Source organism: Rutilus rutilus, assembly GCF_951802725.1.
Source record: "Rutilus rutilus genome assembly, chromosome: 2".
NCBI lineage: Eukaryota > Metazoa > Chordata > Actinopteri > Cypriniformes > Leuciscidae > Rutilus > Rutilus rutilus.
The window spans coordinates 31,251,078-31,278,565 of NC_140210.1; the positions used below are offsets into that span (position 1 = coordinate 31,251,078).

Below are 27,488 nucleotides of genomic sequence, written 5' to 3' on the forward strand. Positions count from 1 at the left end.
ACGATGGTGGCGTGATTACTGATGAGCGACACCTGCACAACGCACCGGTCTCATATCACTCACGGAGGAGCGGAAGCATAAAAGGAGGAGCGACGACAGTGAAGAGCGAGACAGGAACAGGCCTGGACTTTTGTTTTGTAATTGTTTATTTTATTTGTAAAATTGTTTTGAATGTTCGCTGGTTCCCGCCTCCTTCTTCCCATAACAATGAACTTCATTACATACAGTAAAACAAGTAATACTGTAAAATATTATAACGATTTAAAATAACTGTCTATTTTAATATATTTAAAAATGTATTTTATTCCTGTGATGCAAACTGAATTTTCAGCATCATTACTCCAGTCTTCAGTCACATGATCCTTCAGAAATCATTCTAATATGCCAATTTGGTGCTTAAGACACACTTCGTATTGTTATCAATGTTGAAAACAGTTGTGCTGTTTAATATTTTGAAACCAAGATATATATATATATTTTTTTTAAGATTCTTTGATGAATAGAAAGTTAAAAAGAACAGCATTTATTTGTAACAGTAATGCTTTACTGAAACATTTGATCAATTTATTGTCCTTACTGAAAAAAAGAAAAGAAAACATACTGACCCCAAACTTTTAAACAATATACTGTAAAAAAATTGAGCAATCAGCTGGTCAGGTGATCTCAACATGACCTGCTCCATGTAAATTAAACATCTTTTATAAGGCTATTGATACGACTAGAGTGTACAACATTTTTCAGAAGAGCAATTTTTTTTTTATACCTAACATGCCTGAGATCATCTTTAATTAGTTCTGGAATTAAATTAATTTGTGCAACTGATAAAAGTCTCACCTTTCTCTGCTTTTTCATCTGTTCCAGGGCCTGAGCTTGATTGGCTGCCCACAGAAGAAGGTGGAGCCAAAAGGCTTTTTAGTTCTTCGTTACCTTGGGCAACATCTCCACCTTCAGAGCTATTGAGGGAGTCGCTGAGGGCTGAGAGAGAGGAGGAAGTGCTCTTGGTCTCACTGAGTGGGCTTCTGGAATTGAGACCTGTGTGGGATGAAAAAAAAGAAAGAAGATATCGAGGGTCACTTCCTGAATACAAGACAAACTTGTATTTGAATGACATGATGGTATCAAAGACTCGGCTTAGCTTAAGCCATCAGAGAATTAGGCGGGAACATCTTTTAACGCTCAAGGTTTGATAATGAATTCTGTAATGAGTGAAGCAAAGGGGGAGAAAAATCCCGCAATTGATTGAGAACCACCCAGTGAGCTGGGCTGGAATATGTATGCCTAGAGCAGTGCGGTATTAAGCCTTAAAAGTCAGGGGAGGTGGGCTCTCTTCCCTAAGAGGCACTCTTGTGGGTTTAGCCTGACTTCTGTATCCAAGCAGCCAGAACACTCAAGCCTGCGCTCTTATTGATCTACGCTGTGCCTGAGAGCAGCAGGGGAGGGGGGCTGCCTAGGTCAGGGCCGCCACAGCTAAGATGGCGGGAGCATCTCAGGCCATGGCTCTCCCCTAGGGCTCTCAGAGCTCACGAAATGGCCGATACCAGCTCGTACACGCGCTTCGCTCACATGTTAAGACTTCCGTTCCTTTGAAAGAACACATGCGGAATACAGAGTAGGTGGTCATGTTTAATCTTTTGTCAGCTGCAATGACATCTTTGAATACAGATGCGCTGTGTGACTCGTATGCGTTATGAAGAGCAGGACTTCATCTCCGTGAGTGAACTCAACGGCCTCTATAAGGCTACTGTAAGCGGCAGACATGGCTTGAAATACCACAATGAATTAGAGTATGGGTTTAGCTGAACACCTGCTGTAAAAAGAGAAGCATGTGGATGTGCCAGGCGGGCACCTCAGTGACAGTCGCAACTCTCTGTCACCTTCCTCAGCAGGAGACAAAGAAGTGCAGGCTGGTAGGCGCTGACCTGAGGTCAGCCAATCTGCAGCAAGAGGTGTCTCTGGCAGGGCGCTAAATCACAATTGACAAACCAACTTGTTCTTTTGCTGTCACTCTCAGAGCTCACTGTCTTTACGAAAGTGGACTCGAGCTCCGTGGCGTGAGGGTGAGTGTGGGAGACGTGGCGGAGTTGGGCTACTTGGATGGTTAGTTGTGAGAGACTAGGGCTATCGATTTTTCAGCCTCCAGCCTCTGTGAGGCCTGGAGTCTAATAACAGCCACTCAAATGCGAACCCTCAGTCAGTTCCATGACCGACTAAAAACTAAACCCACGGAAAAACCTGATGATTGAGGTGTTTGTCTGTAATAACCCTTGTGAGTTTCTGTGTCAACAACGTCCACCCAGTGATCACTAGCACCACCAAATGGAACTGAAAAAATAACCATGGTTTTCAAACAGGTTTTCCAGACACTCCATCCACATCGTAACCTGTTCAACGTTCAGTCAAACTGGATTTCCTGCCGCAACCCAACATCTTGCAAGCTGACAAACAGATTTTGAGGTTATGCTAAAAGTCCATAATCTTGTAAAAGAGCAAATGTAAATACTAAAATGTCCCATTTAGTATTAAGATGTCCCATTAAGATGCATTTTGGTTAATCTGATCACAAGTAGATGAGGAAGACACATCCCCGTTTACACCTCTCTTTTGTCCACTTTCGACCACTTTTGTTGTGATTTCTTCGAGGGGAGGGTCTATGGATGGATTTTCAGATCTTTCGATCTAATGGACGAAATAAGCTGGCACAATTTACATATAATGTGAAAGGAGATGGCAGAAAAATTACGGAGAGCAGCAGCTTTCATTTCTGCTCTGACAGCTGCAAGACCACAACGAACACTGTGAGTGCATGTAAGAAATCAGGAATGGTGAGAGAACATTGTGCTTGGTACGTTTTTCATCTTTAAACCAAACTTAGGTCATCTTCAGCCAGCAAAGTTTAAATCTCGTCTGACTAGTGTGCTTCCTATAATGTTTACGCATTAGGTCAGTAGGTGAAGAGTAGCAACACATTCGACAACATGCGTTTACACTACGAAAGCAATCCTACCTCTGGAAGGGGTCGAAAGTATACAAGCTCAAAACATTTTAGACCCCGTTTACATCTGTATTTAGCGCCGTCCACTTTTTATTGGATTGGCGAAAATGCTTCTTAATACCAGGTGTAAACAGGGCCAAAGGTTCACAAAACAGTCTGCAACTTGCTTGTGACTTAAAGTTCACCTGTAGTTAATTTTATCCCTTAAATCTTTGATCACCAAAATGAAAAATCCTGTGAAAAATATTTCTTCATGCCTTAAAATAGCTTGAATAGATACGTATACACGGATCCATAAATATGCAAATTAGTCCCGTCTCCACTCATGACATCATACACCCGCTATATTGCTAAATGTACACGATTTTTTCTATCAGCAGAAAAATATACCAGGATAACCTGGCATCTCTCAAGACTCCCCTGCTAGTTCGCTGTTAATGATATGCTAATGCCCGCCGGCAGCCTGGCACGTTGACGTGATTGGTTATAAGATTGTTTGTGACGTCAGAAACCCCAGCGATTTCAAACTGCGTTTTTGAGACTGTCTTTGGTTCACTGCAGTTTTAAGGAGAAAATACTCAGCAATGGTGTTGACTGATGACTTTGCACATGGTTTGTCTTAAAGTCTGAAGTCCTATACTCAGAACATACCTAGTTACAAAGTCAGCAGAATAATTTTCAGTTTCAAAAGAAAAATGCAAATATTATGATGTACTAGTGCCAAGGTTTAAAACAAGATCAGAGAGTATGTTGGACACCCCGCAGAAAAGAATGGGCTGGTTTATCCTGGTTAGGTCTAGCTGGAGAACCTGCATTGTCAAGATGTTCACTAGCAAAACTGGTTAACCAGCATGGTCTTTCTGGAAAAGATGGTTGAGCAAGATAGTCATGCTAGATGAGCTAGTTGAGAAGCCAGGTGTACACACCAGCATCCAAAACACAAGATTTCTAAAGGTAATGTCTGCAATGTAAGAATAGCGCGATCTTACCTGCGTGCCCTGCACTGATGTGAGCTTTCATCTCGGCCTCGTCCACACCCACATACTCACAGGTGCTACAGCAGAGAGAGAACATCCACTGCTCTTTGTCCACATGAAGAGACATATGACTAACAAACTGAGCGTTAAACTCTGTTTGGAAGCCGCAGACGTGGCAGCTGTAGTAGTAGGGGCAGTTTTTGAGCTCTGGGCCATCGTTGGTCACAGCGGTAACAATCTGCTCAGCATCTGTGTTCACCAGTTTGACTGAGTGGATGGTGAGGTGCTGGTTGAGGTTGGCTCTGCACTTAGCTGCGTATGGACACAAATGACACTTATACTTCCTCTCTTCTGAAAACAAAAGACAAACAGAAGAGCTCTTATAAAGCAAACAAACAGATAAATTGATAGATTGTATTTATGATGTTGATAGATGATGTTTATAAGGTGTTCCTATTCTAAGATCAGAAGATCTCCACTCTTGAGGTTCACCATCCCTACAGGACTTTCTATTTATTTATTTGTTTTGTAGTCCAGACTGATATGTATTTGGATGGACCGTGATCAGACTGCTCATTGATGCTCCTCAGGGACCTGCAGGATGTGATTGTTTAAGGATCAGGCAAGGCTGGTCATGGTTGTGTTGTGCTCCAGGGGAGCTTAGAGCTCAGGGAGACTTCCTTATAGCATAGTAATTACTTGGGTATTTTTCCCACCAGGACTAATCAGTAGCCTAATCTCTTTAAAGGAAGGGTAATCTAGTCCAGTGAACCTTATTTACTTACCTACGGCATTACTTGTTCTAATGACCACATACACTGTCGTTGGACACGTATGTGAAATGTGAAAATATAACATTCAACAAAGCTTGATTTTCAGCAACTCAAGCTAAATGCTGTTGTAAACCAGCAGATGCCCTTAATCTGGTAGTTGTGATTACAAACGTATGTATAAATGGAGTACTAACAATGGTCACTTGCTCACAGTGCAAGTTCTGCTGAAAACACCAGCTCATACCAGCATATGGCGCTTTTCCACTGCATGGTACGGCTCGGTTCGGCTCGGTACGGTCCGACTCGGCGCGGAACGGTTCGTCTCGCTTTGCTTTTCCACTGCGTGGTACGACTCGACTCGGTACGGCACGGTTCGGTTCGCTTTAGCTCGGTTGCTTTTCCACTGCAGTTAGTACTGCTTCAAAGTGGATGGGACTAATCGTTATAGTTGCCGTCTCTACTGCCATGACATCATCATATTAAATGCAAATTTTTCATTCCGTGTTGCCCCATCCGCTCCTCGGCAACCAACGAGAGGAACGTCTGCACCTCGTCCACTGACCACGATTCAGCCATTTAATTTTTTTAAGTTTATACTCTTTTTTTTTAAGCAAATACTTGGTGCTACAGCGTTGGCTGTTGTCTACTGGCTATTTAAATCTAGCGGGTTTAGTGTCTCGTGTCGTAAATACAATGACGCTGGTAGTGATGATTCTGTCTGACCAATCAGTGATCTGCAGTGTTTTCACGTCACATTTTAGTATCGGTACGGTACGCTTGAGTTGGAACCTCAACAGAGGTGGTACCATTTAAAGCGAGCCGAAGCGAGCCGTACCGTACCATGCAGTGGAAATGCGCCATAAGTGAGCCGTACCGAACCGAGCCGTACCATACCATGCAGTGGAAAAGCGCCAAAGCGTGCCGTATCGAGCCGAGCCATACCGTACCATGCAGTGGAAAAGCGCCAATAGATGGTGGACCAGAAAAATGTAGCTGGTATAGTTCGTTAATCGGCTTAGCCAAATTGGTCGAACGTTGTTTGTGAGCATGAATTCTCACCTGTGTGTAGGGAGAGATGCCTGGAGAGAGTCTGTTGGCGACCAAACACTTTGCCACATACAGGGCAGGGAAAGAGCTGTTCATTGAGTCTCCATTGGGTGAGTCCATTTCCTGGCTCACTACCCACCTTGTCTGGATCTGCATACATACAAATAAAAAATAAAAAAATCAGATAAAATCCAACATTTAGTTCTGGTTCTCAAATCTAGTCCAACAGCACTGGGATGTTTCACTGTATCGCTCTGCTTGTCTGCACTCCCTGTGTTCCAGTTTAGACTATTGCTCTGGTGATACTTCTTAAGCGATTTATTTGGTCTCATTCCAGTTTGAAATCTTACAATGTTGTAGATAAAATTGCTCGAGACATTGTAGCAGTGATTGCTCTAGAGATCACAATACACATGCTATACGAGGACACTTACTTCCTTTTGAATTTGTCTGAAATTCTTGAAATATCCTACTCTTGTGAGAAATGGGGACTAGTAATTGCAGATACAACCGAGAAACCAAGAGACAACGAGGTTGGCAAGAGGTCAGTGTGTGTTCTGCCACTGTGTTGGATAATATGTTGATGAGTCTATACATCCAGATCAGGGAGCCAACAAGGTGTTTTTTTTATCTTGACATTGGACTGTGTGCTCCTTTTTCACCTTTCATTAGAAGAGCGAGAGAGGGGGAGAAAGAGAGAGAGAGAGAAAGAGAGAGAGAGAGAGAGAGCATGCCACACAAGTGGAGGAGACCAGCTGTATTAACCTTCTGATGAAGGTGGTTGGCTCGGCGTCAAATTAAAATGCAGCGCCACACCTTTTCTCTCCCTGGAAGGAGGGAGAGAGAGATAAATAAATGAATAGATAAATAAATATATAAACCGAAGAGAAATTCCGTCATCATGCAACACAGCCCCTTCAAATAATGTCTGGTGCAATATGAACGCCTGCCTGGCCATTATTCTGTATGGAATGAGAGGCAGAGAGGATGCCAAATGTTAAGCAATGTTTCTTTACAGTCAAAACAAAACAGAAATATGTATACTTATTTTTTTTAAAAGTCTGCGATTTACAACAAAAAGGGTCTTGAATCATGTCAAGGTATTCAGAGATGCATGTTTTGGGTTTGTAGGTCATATCAATGACTCAAGGGTTTTTAAGTTCTTCATGTACCGCAGCATTCTGATCTCTTCAATAAACATGCAAGGGGCTTTTGGATATGCAGCGGGTGTGTGCCCCGTCCCTTTGGACTTGTGGTTTGCTCATAAATAGGCACATTTTTTACAAATGCTGTCATAAGCAATGCAGCCTCTGGATTGATGGGGGCACGGCGAGGAAAAGGGGGGCAAGTGGTTGGGGAGAAACGGCATTTTTTTGGCATATCAGAGAGGATTTAATGGTGGCAATTAAAGAGCAGATGCACTGGCCTTGGACGCAAGACCTGAAGGACATTTTCATGGGGCTGCTCGTATATGCCAGAAACCAAACCAAAAGTTCTGACGGGAATAGTGTCTCAAAGTGGCCCAATGGGAGGGGTTGTCTGACTTGCTGGCACGTTTCCTCAAGAAGTCACAGGGAACGATGCTAAAAGTGCCCCTTTACTCCTCACACCGATCTTGGTTGAAAGACACGTCTCAGATAAATACGTCTACAGGGCAATCTAATGTCAGGGTGTCAATTTCATTGTTATCATGCACAGAGATGCCAAGGTTTTTATTGGTCCTAGAGAACCCGTTAAAACTAATGTAAGCCATCTATCCTATGTTAAGTTCTGAAATCCATCATTATTTTAAAAGACATAAGGATAAGTGATGTCTTGCTTGCCTGCTCGATTTTACTGCTGATGTATTAATTACCTCTGAAAAAGGAGGCACTTTACTTCAGTTTTAAGCCAACAGAGGAAAAGTAGGAAAATTATGTCACAGAATAAACCTTTATTGCTCAGACGCTACTCTTTCATAGATCAATGGAGTTCTCAGTTATGTTTCAAATAAGTAACAATTTCTAAAATTCCTTAGGTGAAATAAAAAGACACAAATGAGACAATTGTTGATATACAGTAAAAGTATAGCACTTGTATAGCAATGTGAATAGTATAGCTCAGATCATTTGGCCTTGAAAGAATCTGATGAGAAATATTTGAAGAAAAAAGACGACACCATTGCAGTGTGTAGCTACTGCTGCCACAAAGGTGAAAGCGAGACTACCTACATTAGAAAAAAAATATTCCAGATTGGTTATAAGCTCTATCTATGCCTCCCTATACTCGTGTTTTCAGTGTGATTAATAGGCTTTATGACGAACATCACATGAACAAATAGAAAAGCAGGTCTCATTACATCCACTTGTCTGAGAAAGCGTTGACGGCGATATCTATGGACATGTAAGGTAATCAGCTTAACTAGCTAGTTCTTTTTATTGTTGGCCTTTTATTCAATTCAAATATGTTATCGAAAAGAAGAAAAATCAATCAATCTGCATATGCGATGGACATCTTTGCTTGCTCCTTTGAAGGCATCTTGAGTAAAAGTACACAAGACCTGAACCAAAAGCAATGCAACATGTTTTACAGAATACAGAAGTTAGTTGAGAATAGTTCAACTAGTCAACATAGTTAGATTGCTTTATTTAATTAATTTCTATAAATATACCGGTAATTGTGTTATCGTGAATTCTTTTGACCACAATAATCACGTAGTGAAAATCTGATATCCTGATAGCTCTGATAACTCTATAGTGAGAATACATAATACAGGTATATTTTTATATCAGAAGTTAAATCAGAGAAATAGACTTTACATTCACCATTTGCTCTCCATTTAATTTCACTGCTGACTAGAAGAAAACAGATATTTAAGAGATTTATTTTCTTTTCCTCATTTGACTTAAAGGGATAGTTCACCCAAAAGTGGAAAAATTCGGTCATCATTTACTCACTCTCTTGTCGTTCCAAACCTGTATGACTTTCTTTTTCTGTGTGACACAAAAGAAGGTACTTCCAATCAACAGTGGTCACAGATATTTCTCAACATATCTTCTTTTGTGTTCCAAGAAAGGAAGAAAGCCATACAGGTTTGGAACAAAATGAGGGTCCCCCTCGCTGACCTGCACTGCATAAGAGATAAAATAGAAAATTTGATCACAATATTACTTTTTTATTGTCTTTTTAATCAAATAAATGTAGCGTTGCTGAGCATAAGACATTTTCAAACACATTAAAAAAATCTTAACAGATCCCAAACTTTTAAATGGTATAGGGTATATTTTGAAAAACATCAGGGTCCAATTAACGGTGGTCACAGATATTTTTCACAATATCTTCTTTTATGTTCCACAAATGGAAGAAAGTCATACAATAAATTACAAAAGGATTAAAATTTGTGCATAATTTATATTTTCATCTCCTGACACCTTTGAGCACTTGTTGATATCAAACTTAATATTACCGGATGATGTTTTGACCATATTTCAATCTTAAAGATTCAACTTGATTAGTATTGCCACATTACCAGCATGAATTAGCATCGCTAAACTGCATAATTAAATAACGATGCCATGTGTGTGCCGTCTCCCAGCCGTCCCCCGCGCTGACCTGCACTGCATAAGAGCTTTAATTAAAACTACAGTGGGTGTTTTGCCCTCTGCTTCAATCTATGAGCGAGTTTAGAAAAGGCAACACACAATCAGACACAGGGCACTGAATCAGCATCATCACCCCGGGGCCCACGGTTCCACTGAGTCACACCGCTCATATGAACCTGTGCGTCTGACTCAAGTTCCACCAAGCGGCAGTGCGGCGTGATGTGATGCTGACAGCTCTGGTGTGACACAGAGCCTGGGGGCTGCCAGGGAAAAGATGGCACCTTCCCACAATGCCTCAGTGGGGGGACATGAGCGAACGGATGCCTGTGCAATGCTTATGACTCTCACCTAATACCTTCATTTTCTTGTTGTTGATTCATTTCCCTACTTCCCTGTTGAAAATACCAGCATTGCTGGGAGCCAATATATGTGTTTTTGGAACGCAGGTGACAACCGGGTTTCTTAAAAAGCTCAAACCATTAGTTCCCCCAAAAATTAAAAGCGTCATTTATTCACCCTCATGTCTTCACAAACCTGAATGACTTTCTGCAGAAAACAAAGATATCTTACCATTTAAAAGTCTGGGTTCAGTAAGACTAAGTACTGAGTAATATTAATTAACTACATGTACTTACTATAGTACTTACTATAGAGTTACAGTTTGGGTTAGGGTTTGGATTAGGGTTAGTTACTTGTAATTATGCATAATGTAGTACATGTAGTAACGTTTAACTGCGTCACCCTAACATAAAGTGTTACCCTTTTCTTTAAAGAAATTAATATTCTTATTTTGCAAGGATGCATTAAATGGACCAAAAGGTTTTTTTTTCTTTTTTTTTACGTTACAACGATTTCTATTTAAAAGAAATGCTGGTCTTTCTGTTTATCAGTAAATCCTGCAAAAAAATATTTTACTGTTTTTTTACTGCAGCCTTAGTGAACATAATAGACAAATTTCAAAAACATTACAAAAATCATGCAGATACAAAACTTTCGCACAGTAGTGTATTTTGAAACAAGACACTTAATGTATAATATAATTATATAAGATAATAATGTTTCAAATGTTTTTCTCCATATAATGAAATTCAATGGGGTCCAAATTGTTGTTTTGGATCCCACTGACTTTCATAGTATTGACATAGACATTCTTTAAAATATCTGTTCTGGGTGAGTAAATGATAATATAATCAACTATCCAGCTAGCTCCTCGTTCAGCCAGCTGGATGCAGGTTAGCAAAATGTTTGGGGTCAAATGTACAGAATTCACGATCCTGTAACAAAAAAATTAAGGCATTGGCGCTTAATTGAGACACTACAGCATCTACATCAATGCCTTGAAGTGGTTAATGATTTAATTAATGTTATTAGAGAGAGATGAGACAGCCTCCGCAGTGATGCTGAAGATGACTTGGGGCAAGAGGCAAGGATAGAAGAGCATTGTTACGCACAAACACACACACACAATGACACAGACCCACTGAACTTAAGTATACCCATGCAATTAAGTGAAAAATATCAAATTAAGATGTAAAAGCAGACAATGATTTTCATCTGATGCATATAAGTGCAACATAAAGGCCATTTTTATACAAAAATGATTATATTGGCCATACAGACACACACAAACAAACACTGATTAAGTTTATCTTTGGCATAAACACAAAACTATTTTAGAGCAATTCATTATTTTTCGACCACGGATTGTGCTGTTAAAAATAAAAAATTAGAGCTCTTTGTCTTAACTAAGGAGTGGGAGCTACTACCCACACTGGGTCATAAGGTGTTAAGACTCTTAGCAATGAAAACGCCAAAGAAAGATGGAGTAGGCTAACAGAAAGAATTATAAGGAAAAAAGAGAGATGAAAAAAGATGGGCATGGGTCAGAGCCGCTCTTATGTGATTTGTGTACGTCTGCTTTGTGTCTGCGCGCAAGAATGAACGCATGTCTGAGTGTGTAGTGAATTAACTTTCACGCACCCTGGACACGAAAAACCCAATCATTTTTTCATTAACTGGTGTAGGGAATCGGGCCAGGCGAGCGCAAACTAATTACCCTTTGCCAGAGGGGCCAGTAGAGGGAGGCAGGGAGTGCCAGCTGCCCAGTGCAGCGCTCTCAAAGCTGGGTGGGAGCACGAGGGGCCTCTGTAGCCTCGCATTAGATGAGAGGGGCGGCTTGTACATAGATATATGTACATGTGAGCATGGTCCAAAATGAGGACCAAATCCACATAAAAATGACTTGTTAATGGACAGTAGCTTTAAAAATTATATAGGGCCTACATCAAACTGTACAAATCGGTGAAGCCAGACACATACAAATTTTACTAAAAACATGTTGTGATATTGATGTTTTGTTTATTTTGCTTTTACCTGAGTGGAATTATTGAATCAGAATTATTGTCTGGAGTTTTATTCTCCAGAAGTTGTTGAATATTCTTCACACTAAGGCTCCAAAACATATTAGGAATATATGTCATTTGTCATGCAATGTTTGTTATTGTGGCAAGCAGTGAAGGGCCGAGAGCCGCGGCAATGGAGTCGGTCTCGAGTCCCACGGAGGAGCTCCGGAAGGATGAAAAAGGAGTGATGACAGCGGAAGACCAGGCCTGGACTTTATGTCGTTGTTTTGTTTTAGTTTATGCGGAGGTCGTTCGTGAGGGGCTGGCGCTTTACTTTCGTTTTGTTGTCAAGTTTATTTTGTGATTAAAGATTTACGTTGACCGTTTGCTGGTTCCCGCCTTCATCTTCCCTGAACTTGAACATTTTTACAGTCATAAATATGCATAGGAAACACTGAAATTATCCCAACAAACCCTAACAATCCTAACAAATATAAAAACATGGTTCAAAATAATAAAATATACAGTGTCACGAGGGGCTTTCGCACCGGAGGAACCTTTTCATAGTTCCTGGAACTATTTGCAGAAGTACCCGGAGGAACTAGGAACGATTTTAGTTGTAGGACCTCCTTTTGGAGGAACAAAATTAGCTCCTAGCTTCCTACTTCAGAGTAGGGTCTAAACCAGAACTATAGTAACTACCAGTGAAATTAGTGTATGCTGATTGGCGTTTAGAAATTTAAAAAAAGCTGTGTACACCCACAGATTATAGCCTATTTATTTACTCCAGAAACTAATTCTACGAACATGAAAAACAGTGACAGATGGGCCTCTTAACCTTTACGCTAAGGAGAAAATCCAACGCAACTTTGAGGGGACCAAGCCAAACATGATTATGTATTTCTGCTCAGCTAGCGACATATTGGACATCAGCCACACGGCAAACGCTAATACTTTTTCATATTCTGTCTACTTCCTTTGTGTAACAGATCTATCTAATAACGGATTAAACAGATCATAAACTAATGGAGAATCGGAGCGCTGTGTGCTCAGGCACATGCGTTCTCAGCGCCGTCAAAATAAAGGTCCGCCGCGCCGTCAAAATAAAAATCACAACAACAAGCGCGGCTTACGTCACTTCACAGTTCCTACTGGCGGTGCGAATGCAACCAGGAAAATGTTCCTATGGGAACCACCCTGGTGGTTAATTCCTAGAACAAAGCCCTTATGGGCAGTAAGAAATATTTATGACCGGTCACTAGGTGTCAATTATGTATGCTGAATGTGAGTAAGGTAAGGTTCTTGGCTGGTTTTGGAGCAGAGGTTCTTACCTTGCTGGGCAACCCTGCTTGAAGATCCGGCTTCAGCTGGGGAAGAGCTCTTGGAGCGCGCGCTGTAAGGTGATTGTCTAAAGCGGTCGTCTAGGAAAGGGCTGTAAAATCACAAGCTACAATTAGATTCACTAAATGTACAAAGCTAAATTCCGGAAGCATAACACGCGCTCAACAGTAAACCTACCTGTGTATGCCGAATGATGCATTGTCTTTGTTTTCGTTTGCTTTACTTACTTTTTCTGAAAAAGAAAAACACAATGGAATTAAACTCAGAACCAGTTTTGTAATGTTGTACTTAAAAAAATGATTTACCACTAGTAGGTGTGAATATGGTAATTTTCTTTAATAAATGTTTTTTTATTTTTTATTTTAGTAGAACTATTCATTAATAAAGCTGACCAATTATCCATCCCTGATGAAAAAAAATAAAAAAAAATCTATGTTTTTGCTGGCAGACCAACATCCAGTTTCACCAATATTGCTATAAAATATATATATATTTTTTATATATACAATTTATTTGTTAATTTTTTATTTGATAAAAGTCAAAAGCTGCTAATAAATTCAATGATTTCAATACTTTTATAATAAAACAAATTTTATTTTATAGTCACAATTTCAGTTGATTTTATATTGTCAACCAGCTAGACCAGTATAAAATTCCTGTTTTCCAGTAAAAATAGAAACATCTTCAAAACAAGATACATTTACTTGAAACTGCATAAATATATTCAGAACATATATTGAATTCTCATTTCCAACAGTTTTTTTTTTCTTGGTTTAACTTAGTGGGGTGTAATTATTATTATTTATTTTTTTCAGAACTCAATATATTTAAGATTATCTGAAAAGAAGTCTTAGTATATCACACAATTTTACTCAAAACATTTTTTTATTTTGTTTTAAGGATGTTTAGATTTTTTTTTTTGAATATGCATACTGATTTTTTGACAGTCTTTTCAGCAGGGATTGCAGTGGTTAGGTTTTAAAAAGACAAACTGCATTTAAAATATCAAAAGACAGAGGGCAAAAGAGAACAGTATCTCATGTCTGTCTGTCTATCTGCCTGTCTTTCTCTCTTCTGGTGGTCTGGTAATGACCTTGCTCCCTGGGTGGCACTTCCTAAGCCCCCTCTCCCTGACACCCTCTCGGTCACACGGCTCACAGAGGATGGAAGGGCTCTCTGCGTTGCCATGACGATGCTGCACAGGAGCAAGAGGGAGAGAGAGAGAGAGAGAGAGAGAGAGAAAGAGAGAGACAAGGGAAGTGTGTGCAACCGAGTGTGCTTGAGCCAGAATGTTTGAGAACAATCTGAGTGAGTCGAGGGTTGAGGGGTTATACATACACACTGTGCAGCTACACACCACTCCCATGGGGTGGGGGGGGGGGAGGTGGTAGGGTGCGAATGCCGTGCGTGTGAGGTTTGTGCATGTAAATATATATATGAGTTTTTTGTGATCGGCTTCTGAGGTGCTAGATGGCATTTAAAGAGAGCCGTAGCTGGCAGCGAGGAGCGCTGGGGGCAGGTTTGTCTCTGCTAATCCTCAGAACGCTCTTCGAAGAAAAGCTCAATCCTGCCATCATTTAACACCACAAATATCCCTCTACTCTCTAGTGTGTCAGTGCAGCAATCAGAGAAGACGATGAAGAAGAAAACATGAAGACTGTTGCTGCAGAGAGCTCTTTTTAAAACGTACAGTCCACCCTGTTTCTTCTTTCATAGAGACTTACCAGACAATTTGAAAAGCAGCTCAGAGGCCATTTTGACTGATATGTCTTGGGAGAAGAGGTCATTTTGGGGGCGGGGCAAGGGATCTGGGAGGTTGACCATTGGTTCCTTCTTTTCACATGCCCCTGAAGTGCCAAAGCCCAGCAGATGAGAGGAGGGTGGGGCCAATTCTAGGGGCGGGTCCACTTCCATAGGCTCCGCCTTCACTATGACATTCTGGATGCAAGCGTCTTTGTTATTCTCTGAAAACGCAAATTAAAAAGAATGTTATTCCATTTGCAAATGACCATCATAACACTGACCTAATTAGTATTGCATGCTAAGAGATTTCAACAAACAAAATTGTTAAACTTCAGCTTCAGACAAAGAATTCAAGTAATGAAAGCTTTTTGCAGAAGTGGCAGAACAATGAGTAGCCTATATTTGGCAACTGCATCACTGGTGCAGAGTGGTGTCATTTGCGCATGTGATAGTCAGTGGCAGTCCTGAGGCGAGATCGGACATAAGGTGCTTGGATGCCTCTGGATGCTCCTTGCAAAAAGTTACCACTGAGGTCTCAAGTCATTTTGAATGAGACTGAGAAAAACAAAGAGCAACACAATCCCATGAAATTGCAGCCGATCCACCACAGGTGATAATATTTATTTATTTTAGTTTCCGTTTTCTATTGTAGTATATTTGAAGATGTAATTTATTCCAGTGATAGCTGAGTTTTCAGCATCATTACTCTTAATGTCTTAGTCTTCGGTGTCACCTGATCCTTCAAAAATCATTCTAATATGATGACTCGGAACTCAAGAAACATATATTAAAATCAATGTTGAAAACAGATGCACAAAGAATGCATAAAGTGGGTCAAATTGACCCGACATGCAGTGGTTTTTGAAATATTATCAATAATCAATCCTCATCAATGGATGGGACAAAAAAATAAAAAAATAAACAAGAACAAAACACTAAACTTGGTTAAGGTATTTATCTGATAAAATATTTGGCAAAAAAGGAAAACAACAGGTTTGGTAACACTTTAGTTTACGGTCAAATTCTCACTATTAGCTAGTTGCTTATTAGCATGCATATTAATAAGATATGGGCTGATTATTAGTACTTATAAAGCACATATTAATGCCTTATTCTGAATGACCATATTCTACATCCCTTAATCCTACCCAATACCTAAACTTAACAACTACCTTACTAACTATTAATAAGCAGTAATTAGGCAATTATTGAGGTAAATGTCATAGTTAATAGTTCGTTTATAGTGAGAATTGGGCCCTAATCTAAAGTGTGACCACAGGTTTTATTTTACTAAGCTCGCATGAAAAAGCGTACATTGACTACAACATAATCAGTTATTACTATTTAATTGGTTATCTCTTGTTTTTGCATGTGTTCATAATTTCTCTGTCATTGTGTGATGAAATATCCCATAGAAATTCCTATAGACATACAATTAAGGAAGGACCTGTGCCATAACTAGGTTCTCTTTAATTGGGCCAGTAAACACCCTGGCAATAGCATAGCAATGTCCTGGTAATCACCCACATTTTCTGCATTGTGCTAAACCAAGAAGCAAGATTTTGTAACAATTAAGCCCCCTGGCCAAAGGAAGCATATACATCAAACCACTGTCATGTGCAACATATTTAAATTTGAGCCTGGTTGTCCGCTTTGTGACTCATTTGATTTTTAAACTGCTACAGAGACAAGGGCATCATTGAGATAAAGCTTTTACCAAAGGCGGGTCAAGTAGAAGCAGATGTCTATAATTTGGCTTAAAAAAGGGGGTTTAAAATCTGGTCAAAATGACTCAGAATGTTTTTTTCTTACTCACTGCTCAAGGCTAAGCCAAAGCCAAAAAGAAAGAGAACAACAAAACAAAGTATCTCCTTCAAATACAATCAATTCCTTGTCCATCTCTTAAAAAAAAAAAAAAAAAAAGATACGTACTGCCAATCCAAAAAAAACCTGGATACCTGGTGCTTTGTGTTTTGTTTTTGTACATTTGAAGGCATAAAGTGCAGTGGTTTCAAGCAGAACACGACAATGAGGGTTGAACCTGTCAGCATATTTACAAACTTCTAAAGGTTTCAAGAATGTTCTATGGTTAGCCAAAAAAAAAAAAACATGCAAGCACCACGACAGGGCAAACAAGACAGACAGTCAGTGAGCTCATAGGAACTCCACAGTTCTTTTAATCAAAACCAGCTCTTGTAAACTCACTCAGCCTTTCTGATATAGAAAAAACAAAGAGGTCTGCTCCCTGCTTTCGAATCAGAAAAAAGGAGGGTAGAAAAACGTTTAGCCTGTTCTCCTTATCAGATCAGACGTCTGACAGTGTGTACAGCTGAGCGGTAGATGGCATATGCTTCTCAGGGTTGACCACGCTCGATTAGACAGCTGGGGAGGGAGGCCGAGGGGGCATAATCATACGAAATTTGTCTGGCTGGAGACGAGGGAGCAAGAGATTGTGGGTAGGCCGGGTGACCTCCACCCCTCCCGTTAACAGCGAGTGTTATTGGGCAGGGTCTGTCGGAGTGTAGTTGTCTGGCTCTGACCTAGATAGTGAGTGAGTACACTGTATGTTTACTGTGTCTGAGCGTGTGCAAGAGTGTGTATGGGTTTGTGTGTGTGTGTGTGTGGGGGGGATCAGTAGTGTGCCCAGGTGTCAGGAGCTGGAGGAGGCAATGGCACACGGGGACACTGACAACCACTAGCCCGTTAATCCCTTAATAAAGTGCCTGGAGCCAGATTGAGGGCCGGGGTCATTTAGGGGACACGCAGTCTCACAACACACACACATACAGCAATGCACTCTCGAACTGGGTTCAGTGACGTCAGTAACTGCTTTCAAATGCATTTGTACACATGTACTGTACGTAGAAAGAGTGATGTAGAAAGCGGGTCATTAAGAGGGAGAGAGCACAACCCGAATCGGCAGTGTTTTGAAAGCATCTAAAATAGCCAGTGTGTTAGATATGCAAAATTATCATGAGTAAATAAATGTGCAAATCCAGAAAGGAAAATACAAACAAACAAACACACACTGAAAGCGCACTAGTGCAGGGAGGTTAAACCAAGGCTGACCAGTGTCAACTATCTGTTAAGCCATCTGGTCTATCAAAGATTCCCGCCTGATAAATCTCTCCTGTGAGCTCTGACAGTCTTACACCCAGTACAGATTCATGGAAAACAAATAGAGAACACAGACACATCGATTCTGTGGACAAGTGGTTAGCACATGTGCTACAGACCTGTTGAGTTCGGCTGCTCATGTGCTTATTCCCCGGTAGCGACATCACAACGAAATTGGTGTTAAATAGAGCCTTGAAAACCTCCAAAACTCATATTCTCCACGGATGTTTGCAGTTTCAACAACTGTACTCCTCATCTCTTTTGGTTGCGCGGGATGAGAACACATTTTATTTTATTTCTTGGGTCAAGAAAAAGTCGGAGTGTGCAATATGCGCTTGAATCTGAATAAAGGATGCTTTCGTGTTACATATCACAGATGCGCACTTCAATAAGCCAAAAGAGTGCAGGTTAAGGTGTTTACATGCCAGGAGAAATCAGGGTAATGGGCAAAAATCTAGCTGTGTCAATCGGTTTATGCTTAAGCCATTTATGACGCCGATAAAGGAAAATGGTTTAATGCATTTACATGACCACGCGCATTGTAGGCTTACGCATAATAGGTTTAAAGAATGCGTATGTAAATGCATGATTTCCTGTCTCTGACAACGAAAGGTGGGAGAAGGATAAATTAATACAAGCAGCCTAATATATTGTACCTACTGCTGCTGTCTGTGTCCTTAACAACAGAAGACCAAGGGAAAATCAATTACTGCTCTTGACTGAATAACTTTTGTAGCTTTAATAAGAATCATTGTATATTAATTCATGGAGTGAAGACTAGTATTTTATTACATTTCTGTAGTAGTGGAACTGATAGTCCTATTATACCTGAAAAAGTACTTTTTATTTTATTTGCATCTTTGTTTTACTGTATTGTTTGTAATTTGCTTCTTTTTTATTTAAAAAAAAAAAAATAATAATATTGCTATAATGATATACAATTACTCAAATACGAATTTGGTCATATTGCCATATTGGTCACCCCCCTAAAGTCATCAATACATTGCAAAATCTAAACTGTAGTTTCTACTGATGCCGTTCTAAACTGTCTGTAGTTGATGTAAAACCTTCACTGGATTTTTTTTATTTTTAATCAGCATCAAAACGTTAGGTTCAAATTAATATGACTTCACATTTCTGTCACGTTCAAGGCAATGATCGCACGACGCAGGAAATTCAATAACAAAGTCTTTCCTTGGAAACACCCAGGAGAATACAGGAATCAATCTCATATAACATTACCACACAAACACAAACAATACCGTACAAAGTAAATTGGACTAAAGGCCTTAAATACCGGTACACAGTTAACAAAGGAACTAAATGAATCACAGGTGAATGTAATCAGTCACTAAAGAAACTAACTAGCAAACAGAACTCAGGTAGAGCAGAACAGGGAGCAGAACGAAAAAAAAAACAACAACAACAAAACCGAACAAGACTGTTACAATTTCCTTTAAGTCAGCTTTTTGCTATTACTCATTTTAAATAATACTTCATTGTTAATTTTTACATGCAGTTTCTCGGTTAATTTGGGCTCAAGCAAACTGCATGTATAATAAAAGTTATCAATAAAATTAGGAAAAGGAAAATTAGGAAAATGCTGCTAAAAATAGCTTTAGACAGCATTTAGCTGTCACACCACAGGACATGTAAACTAGAAAAAGGATTTCATGTCAACTACCTATAATTATATAATGTGTCTTTTTTCACCCACCAGTATTTCTACATCAAACATTTCAGAGGCGTCATATAAAAAAGCGATGAAGGTTGGTGACAAAGACATGCGGCGCAAACTTCATCACCCTCATTTAGACAATGAAGGCATGAATCAACCATCGTTGGCACCGCATCCATTTGGCATACTAAACAATCTGACAGCCTCAAAGCATTAGTCATTCAACACATGCAAACCCCACTTGTCACATGCACTTTGATGCACTGTACAGTAGCCTGAGAATATGAATTTGGAGATGAGACCGTGAGAGAGAGAAAGGAAATTGATGCACACAGAAGAGATGCAAATAGGGAAAGGGGGTGGAATCGTGATGAAGTAGTTGAAACAAAGATAGAACATCGGGATTGGTTACAATGTTTGACAAGTGAAGTCAATTAGGCATTTTATTCTTGGAAAGATTGCGTCTTTACATTTATTCCATTTTACAGTACCACTGGCCTTTAAGGCAGATTATTTGGCTAGTCGATGAAGCATCAGAGGTGCAAGACACAGAAAAGAAAAGAAAAAACGAGAGTTAAAGAGGAAGAAAGAGACTGAGAGGGTGAGACGGAGGTGGAGGAGGATAGAGAATGAGGTTGTCATTCTGCACTACGTCTCCTCTAGCCCGACGGAAAGGATGACCTGCTTAGACACGAGGTGAAAAGTTCAGTCGCTTCAAAGAGGTCCAGAGCAACCGCAACCCGCAAAGAGACAAGGGAGAGCTGATCCCAGACCAGCGGCCGAACAGCCTCTCAATAATTCAACACATCATGATGCAACAATCACCTCAGCTCAGCCGGAGAGAGAAAGCAAGAGAGAACCAGTGCTCCACATGCCCCTGAAGAGGCTACTGGATGGATGCCGGGTTGTGCGTGATGCAGGAAATGGTCAAATGGTTGTGCAGGCTTCACAGTGGTTTCATTTCATGTGGAGGTGTATCTTCACTCAAGATGGTGACAAGACTGTCTTTTTGCAGTCGTAAAATGTGGGGTAATCTTTTAAGCTGGGGATGGGTAAAAGTGGTCTACCAGTCATGATCCAACAACCAAGTAGTCAATTGTTTGAGGTGTTTTCTTCTTTTTTTGGTATGGAGCATTTAACGGTCATGGTTCAAGTGATGAATTTGGAAATAGTTTGTTATGCTAGTTAGATGTTTGACAATTTGTATGGTAAAAGCCTCTTTAAGACATTGTGTCACTAAATGCATCTTTTTTATATATCCTCAAAGCACAACTTTTGTAACAAAACCAAGAAATTCAACCTTCAACAATAAATGTCATTATAATTACTGTTGGATTTCCAATCACCTGCTGTAAACAATGTTTTATTATTAAGCATAATCCGTAGGTATTCATGTTTTGAGAGGACTATTATGGGCTAAATCTAGCCAAGGTTGAATATTTGTCAGTTACTCTGTTAGAGAGTTATTATATGTTTTTGCATTCCAACCTATGCCATTTCTTAATAATTAATTAACTATACATGCAAACGAAAGTCTTTTTTTTCAGCGTTTCATGCCACAACTTCCTTTAAATCAACTAGTCCAGAGGTTCTGAAACTTTTCAGGTCAAGTACCACCATACAGGTACCACCTAGTCACCATCAATGATCACCCTAAACATATTTCAGCATTGGTCAATTACAAATCTTTTCAGCATTGGTCAATATGAGATCTTTCATAGTGGCATATTCTAACTAATATCAATATTCCTGTATTTCTGACAAAAAATGATCTCATCTTTTGACTGGCTCTTTGTAATGGAAGAGCCCTGAAAAAAACACGTGCACATTTATAAGTTTTGCAATCCAATTCAAACACACTAATACCTAATAATTAAATGTAATCTTTAAACTTTCCCTGTCTATTTAGAAGCAATTGAACTGCTCTGTCTGGTTTCATTATTGATGTCCTGGTCAAAACAGTGCTGCATCCAGAGTTTTTCAGTTATTTCACCTTTTTGTTGATCGTCTCAGTTTTTGTCTGTTTACTATTTTTGCACAATAATAAAATAGACAATATACTGTGCAAATGTGCAGGGTCATCCTGATGGCATTCCACTATTTGAGACCCTATGGACTCATCAATAAGATGTTTTTCAAACTACACTCTTAGATGCTGCATTTTCCAATGCTAAAAAAATGTCGCTGTCAAAATACATTTCTTGAGTAATCAGTTCTAAATTTCAGCTCATTGGATTCCAGCTCAACTAATTCCAATTTTGAGGTTGGATTTGTGAGGTCAAGGCCACTCATCAGCCTTCCGCAGTATCTCTAGATGGCAAGGCTACTGTTGTTTTACTCCTGAGCTCTGTATGATGCCTCTAATTGGCTTTCGGTATAATAACAAAGGCCAAGAACCTGGCAGAAAAGATGAAGAGATGACCAGGTCAAGAAACAATTCCCTTGAGAAAAAGCTGCAATTGTATGTATCTCTACCCGTAGGGACAAATACAGGTTGCGTTGTGGAGGATGAGGATGGCAGTCTTCTCTAAGGTCCTGTGTGCCCCCCCCCGGTGCAGCACCACATCATGGTCCATCTGTTGAAACCCAGGAACCATCAGTGCAGAGGGACTAACACGGCAGTGGTAATTAGCCCCAGGATGCAAACAGCTACCATCAAACAGATGTGGGAGAAGTCGACACATTGTTAACTGGTTTTAATGGGGGGTGGGTGGGGGAGGTGACCTACTTTTTTTTGCGTGTGATGCAACACCTCAAAATGGGAAAGCTGCTATCTACACTGTTACCCCCCTGTTATCACACTGTATAAAAAAATAAAATAAATAATTACTAATGTCTTGTCAGTGCTTCCATTCAAATCCACTTTAACTTTCTCCTCATTTTTTGTTAATCACTACAAGTCAACCAGGGTCCACCTTTCAGATGATGCGACCATGACCTTAACACGTGACCAATCCCCTTGGAGCAACCTGGGAATACGTTTTGTGAAGGTTTTGTGCCTTGAAAATCACATTGCAGCCTTGACATCATTGAATTTCTGTTGTGCGATGTTTGCAGATACCATAAAAGGAATGAGAAGTGCCATAAACTGAATCCTAATGTTGCAAAATTGTCTGTGATTTCTCTTATTAAACAGCATTCCTTTCCAAAGTAAATTTAAAAAATAGATCAATCCAAAATGTATGTTTAATGTTAAACATGTTGAAGATTTGGCAATAGGCTGTTGATTAATTAAATGATAAGCTTTTCCCCCACAAAAGCAGCATAGTTAAGCCTCTATTCCATTGACATTTATTTAAAAATAATTCTGCTTACCAGTGTTATGCTTTTTTTGCTAACCTTGGGAGGCTTGCCTTAAAGCGGCTTTGATTTGGTCCGCCTGTTGTTGTAGCATGGATTAATACATTGGACCCCAGTGGGTAGCCATTTGTAATACAGATAGGTATCAAACAAAAATGAATATGTATAAAAATGTGTCATTGAGTTATGTAGGGTAAAGACTAAGGTAGTAGGCTGATCAGCAGACAGTGTGCTAAGCTAGAATGCAGAGCAGTTAGCTTGCAAAACCTAAGCTAACTAAAAAAAAATCTTCACAAAGAACAAGAAATTTCACAATCAAAACACAGGAGTACGGAGGAAACCATGGAAGAAAAAACAGATATTATGGCCATGAATTTGTTCCCTCGTTTTAGTTAAATCATGGCCATGTTGTCCTAATTCATTCTTTCGCTTGGCATGCTGTTTTCGTTCTCGTTCTCTTGTTTTAGTTGAAGCATGACCACATAGTACTAATTTGTTCTAATTTGTACTCATTTGCTTTCCCCATCACATAACAGATCAGAAAAGCACTTATTTTAAATAAAAATGAAGAAAATATTTGAAATAAAGTGTCTACCGTGTGTCTAATAATTGAAAAAAAAGTGTTTATCGGTTAGGATTAGGTGTAGGGAGGGCTTTATTGTCCCAATCAGGCAGTATCCATTTAATAATTTTAATAAAAATAATAATTTACACTGTTATTATTGCATACCGTTTAATGTACAACAAAACTGAGGTGCAAATAGTATCTACTCCTATTTTTACAGTGTAAATATGATCTATCGCTATTTGCACTTAGTGTAAATACCTGCTGTCTTCTTTTATATTTAGAATGGTTTTTAGAACTACCGGTATATCTTCATCGTTATAATTATAGTCCTTGGTGTGAATGTTAAAATGTAATTTGAATTTAAAAAATATACTTTGTTTAGTTGACCTCTAAAATATTGAAACAGGTTTCATTTGGTAATATCGTGCCAGGGAAGCTAAATGTAAAGTTCTACTTCTCGCTGCAGTTTCAGCTGACATTCTACATTGCCGTCTGTTGTTTTTAGAACAATGCAATGGCGAGCAAGTCAAGTATAAACACTTAGTGAGCGCAGTGAGTTGAATGCGCAGCCTAAGTTTGCGGAGATTTGCACAACAGTGTCAAGTGAAGCTATACACAACCACTACAGTACACAACCCCCATTGCATTTCACGTAAAGCCAAGCTAGATGGCCTTAAGAAGAGTGAGGGGGTTGCTGAGACATCAGCAGAGCAGTGTGCTTAAGAGCAAATGAGCCAGACGGAGATGACCTTCCCCTAAATGACCTCTCAAGACTGCACCACTGCATCACACACACAAGACCACAGACGATGTCATTGTTTCCATGGCATTGATCCCCAGCCTGCAGCTAGCGGAGCGCAGCTATTTAGATCCACTTGGTTGCATGTCTGCATGCCGTTGTGGCTGCGCTGAGAGAGATCTGTGAGGCCATGTCGTGTAAAACCGCTTCAGCTTGACAACAAACAGGCTAATTGGTCCCTGTTCCTGGCCTCTGGAGACGGAGAGAGAGAGAGAGGCTGAGGAAACACATCCTGGAGGTGGGGTGAGCGGGTAAGAGGCTCTCGCTCGTAGTAGTTCTAATGTGGGAAGTCACGGAGACCTCTCAATGAGCTTTTACGCACACACATAATGCTCAAAAACAACGTGAGTGAAGCGTACTCTCTCGCTTTCTCACGTCTTAGTGTTTTCCATACTCGTATATGCCCGGTTCTCTAGTTCCTGTGCACACTTTCACTCACTCTCAGGGGAAACGTGACCTGGGGCTGTGCAGTCAGGAAGCACACGTGTTAAAACCAGCTCTTTCTTGGCACGGCTGAGTCACGCTGAAGTGTAAGGCATCATGGGGAGGGAGCAGCAGCAGCTGGTGTGTGGTGCCCGTCAAAAATACGCTGCTTTAGAGTGAATCACTCCCTATCATCCTCTGTAATGGACTACTCTAGATCTCTCTCTCTCTCTCTCTCTCTCTGGCAAGAGCTTTTCTCACTCAGTTTCTGTTTGTTTCTCTCTTTCTCAAGCCCTTTTATTACCTTGCAATCACATCTAAAACCCCACCTCTGTGATCTCACAATTATTGTTTCTCAAGACCTGATGATAAAGAACTATAGGGTTACACAAAAAAGGAAGATGTGGTTAATTACAAATACTTAAAAATGGTCAGTTTTTATTGAATATTGCACACAATTATATTGTTTATTATAAATGACTCATCATTGCATATTATTATTATTATTTTATTTTTTTCTTTACTTCAGATGGCCTTTATTAACCCCCTGGAGTTGTATGGATTACTTTCATGATGAATGGATGCACTTTTTTGGACATAAAAACAAGGACCGCCATTCACTACCATTATAAAGCTTGGAAGAGCAATGATATTTTTTAATATAACTCCGATTGTGTTCGTCTGAAAGAAGATAGTCATATACACCTAGGATGTCTTAAGGGTGAGTAAATAATGGGGTAATTTTCAATTTTGGGTGAACTATCCATTTAACATCCCTCCCTCCTTGTAAAGACATCTTTTCTCTGATGATGTGTACACTGGCAAGATTTGAGGTTTTACTCAAATTTATGTCACAACAGGGGGAAAAAATCATGTTGATTTTAAGAATATTAGGTGAGGGAATCTCTCATGACTCAATTCTGGATTCTGATTCATGGAGTCACTCATATGATTCCTGAAACATCTACATTTTCTGTTATTGATTACTCTGCGGTACAAAGGCAAAACAGTGGCTACAGAATTTCTCAAAATTGATTTCTGATAGGAATTAGGTCTCCAGTTTTTACCATTTTTTAACCCAGCTCAAAGTAATATAAAAAAATTAAATAGCACTTAACTTTTTGGAGCTGTGGCTTAGTGGTACATATGGTCTGACACAGTACTCATGTGAGTGACGCATGTTTAATTATGGCTGGCAACGCTACCATGTTCTATCACACTACCCTCTCTGTACTTTGTTATCAATAAAGTATTTTTTCCACAAATAATCACTCCAAAATTTCCATCTTCCAGAGTCCATTTCAACCACATTTATACACAAAGTGTATGTGACAACAAACTACTTTTTAGTCCTGAACTTTTTTTTCAATCCCCTTGTATTGTAGAGTTCAAATAAAGATTGGACCAGCGGCCCAAAACAGCAATCAATGGGTTTATTTTGGCAGAGGACTGACCAGGATAAAAAGCACATTGACTGAACAACATGAAAAGGAATTGACCCTCTTCCTTCTGCCCAGAAAACATGAGTGGAATGGACAGCAGCAAGTCAGAGAGGGAGGAAAAGAAAGAAAGAAAGAAAGAAAGAAAGAAAGAAAGAAAGAAAGAAAGAAAGAAAGAAAGAAAGAAAGAAAGAAAGAAAGAAAGAAAGAAAGAAAGAAAGAAAGAAAGAAAGAAATACAAACTAAAGACAAAATTTACCGACAAACAAGAGCAAATTTAAACGAATGCAGGATTTAATGATGACCTGACAGTGTTTTACATAATTTTACATTATTATTCTATAACCTTTGTTGTACTGTTGCATTAAGGTTATTGTAAATATGACCTAAGCAATGTGTCAAAGGAAATATACAGAGAATGTAAAGCACACACATCTCTTACACACACCCACTCACTCAATCCTCTGGCCTTTGAGTTTCCTCAACAGTATTTGTGAATTCAACCACTGATAAAGCATGCCTGAAAATACACACATATGAGCACATGAACCAATATGCATCTGCTGACCTGAGAGCTTCATAAGCAGTTCAGAAGCCACTTTGACGTTGATGTCCTGGCTGAGTAGGATGCTCTTGCCCAACATCGGGCTCCCCTCCTCTTGCTGCTTGATGGCCCCTGGGGGTCCTTCTTGGCAGAAGCTGTAGCTGGGTCCTCTCTGAGAGCTCAGGGGCTCTTCCGCCTGGGGCTCCTCCTTGACATAGAATGAACCCTTTAGGGCCTCCTTCTGGTTCGCTGCTGTGGGGCAAAAAAAAGGGTTTTGAGAACTACGCCCATGTTTTTGTTGATATTTTAATGTGAATGGTTAAAGGATATCATCCAAAAACGTGACTATATTCCATGTCTTCTGATAGCGTTTTGTAAAGAACAGACCCAAAAAGTGTGTTCTGTGGTAGAAATGAAACCATACAGGTTTGGAACAATATGAGGGTAAAAAAAAAAATTATGACAGACATTTCATTTTTTGGGCAACTTACCATTTAAAACAAGTTATCTGACCATTGTCATTTATTAGTTAGTCACGTTTAAGCATCAATGCAGAAGATGATTTTAAGGTTCTTATTTATATTTGCTTGCATTAATAATCCTTTTTAGCAGTCTGTCTTTAGCTTCTCAGAAAGGATACCTTGTGAGAAGACAAGATAAATAGATTAAGAAGCAATAGGATACATTGTCTTTTCGGATTTCATGGACATGATCTAGAATAGGCCCAGCAGAAACAATTTTCCAGGCATTTTTAAAATGAATATGGACTATGAACAGTGGGGGCATCTAACAGTGTGTTTAAGCTGACTGTCTGTAATTGTAAA

At 39.7% G+C, this 27,488-nt stretch overlaps 1 protein-coding gene across 5 annotated transcripts in view; it reads right to left on the bottom strand.

The window, feature by feature from the left end:
- Window positions 1–27,488, bottom strand: part of znf827 (zinc finger protein 827) — a 70,202-nt gene that overhangs the window by 7,642 nt on the left and 35,072 nt on the right. For all 5 annotated transcript variants that reach the window (XM_084393645.1, XM_084393644.1, XM_084393646.1 and 2 more), the window contains exons 5-11: window positions 26,689–26,916; window positions 14,778–15,017; window positions 13,231–13,285; window positions 13,044–13,144; window positions 5,802–5,939; window positions 3,982–4,320; window positions 835–1,032 (exon numbers count right to left, since the gene is read on the bottom strand). In XM_084393645.1, the coding sequence (XP_084249771.1) occupies window positions 835–1,032; window positions 3,982–4,320; window positions 5,802–5,939; window positions 13,044–13,144; window positions 13,231–13,285; window positions 14,778–15,017; window positions 26,689–26,916 (1,299 nt within the window). The remainder of the gene's footprint in view (window positions 1–834; window positions 1,033–3,981; window positions 4,321–5,801; window positions 5,940–13,043; window positions 13,145–13,230; window positions 13,286–14,777; window positions 15,018–26,688; window positions 26,917–27,488) is intronic.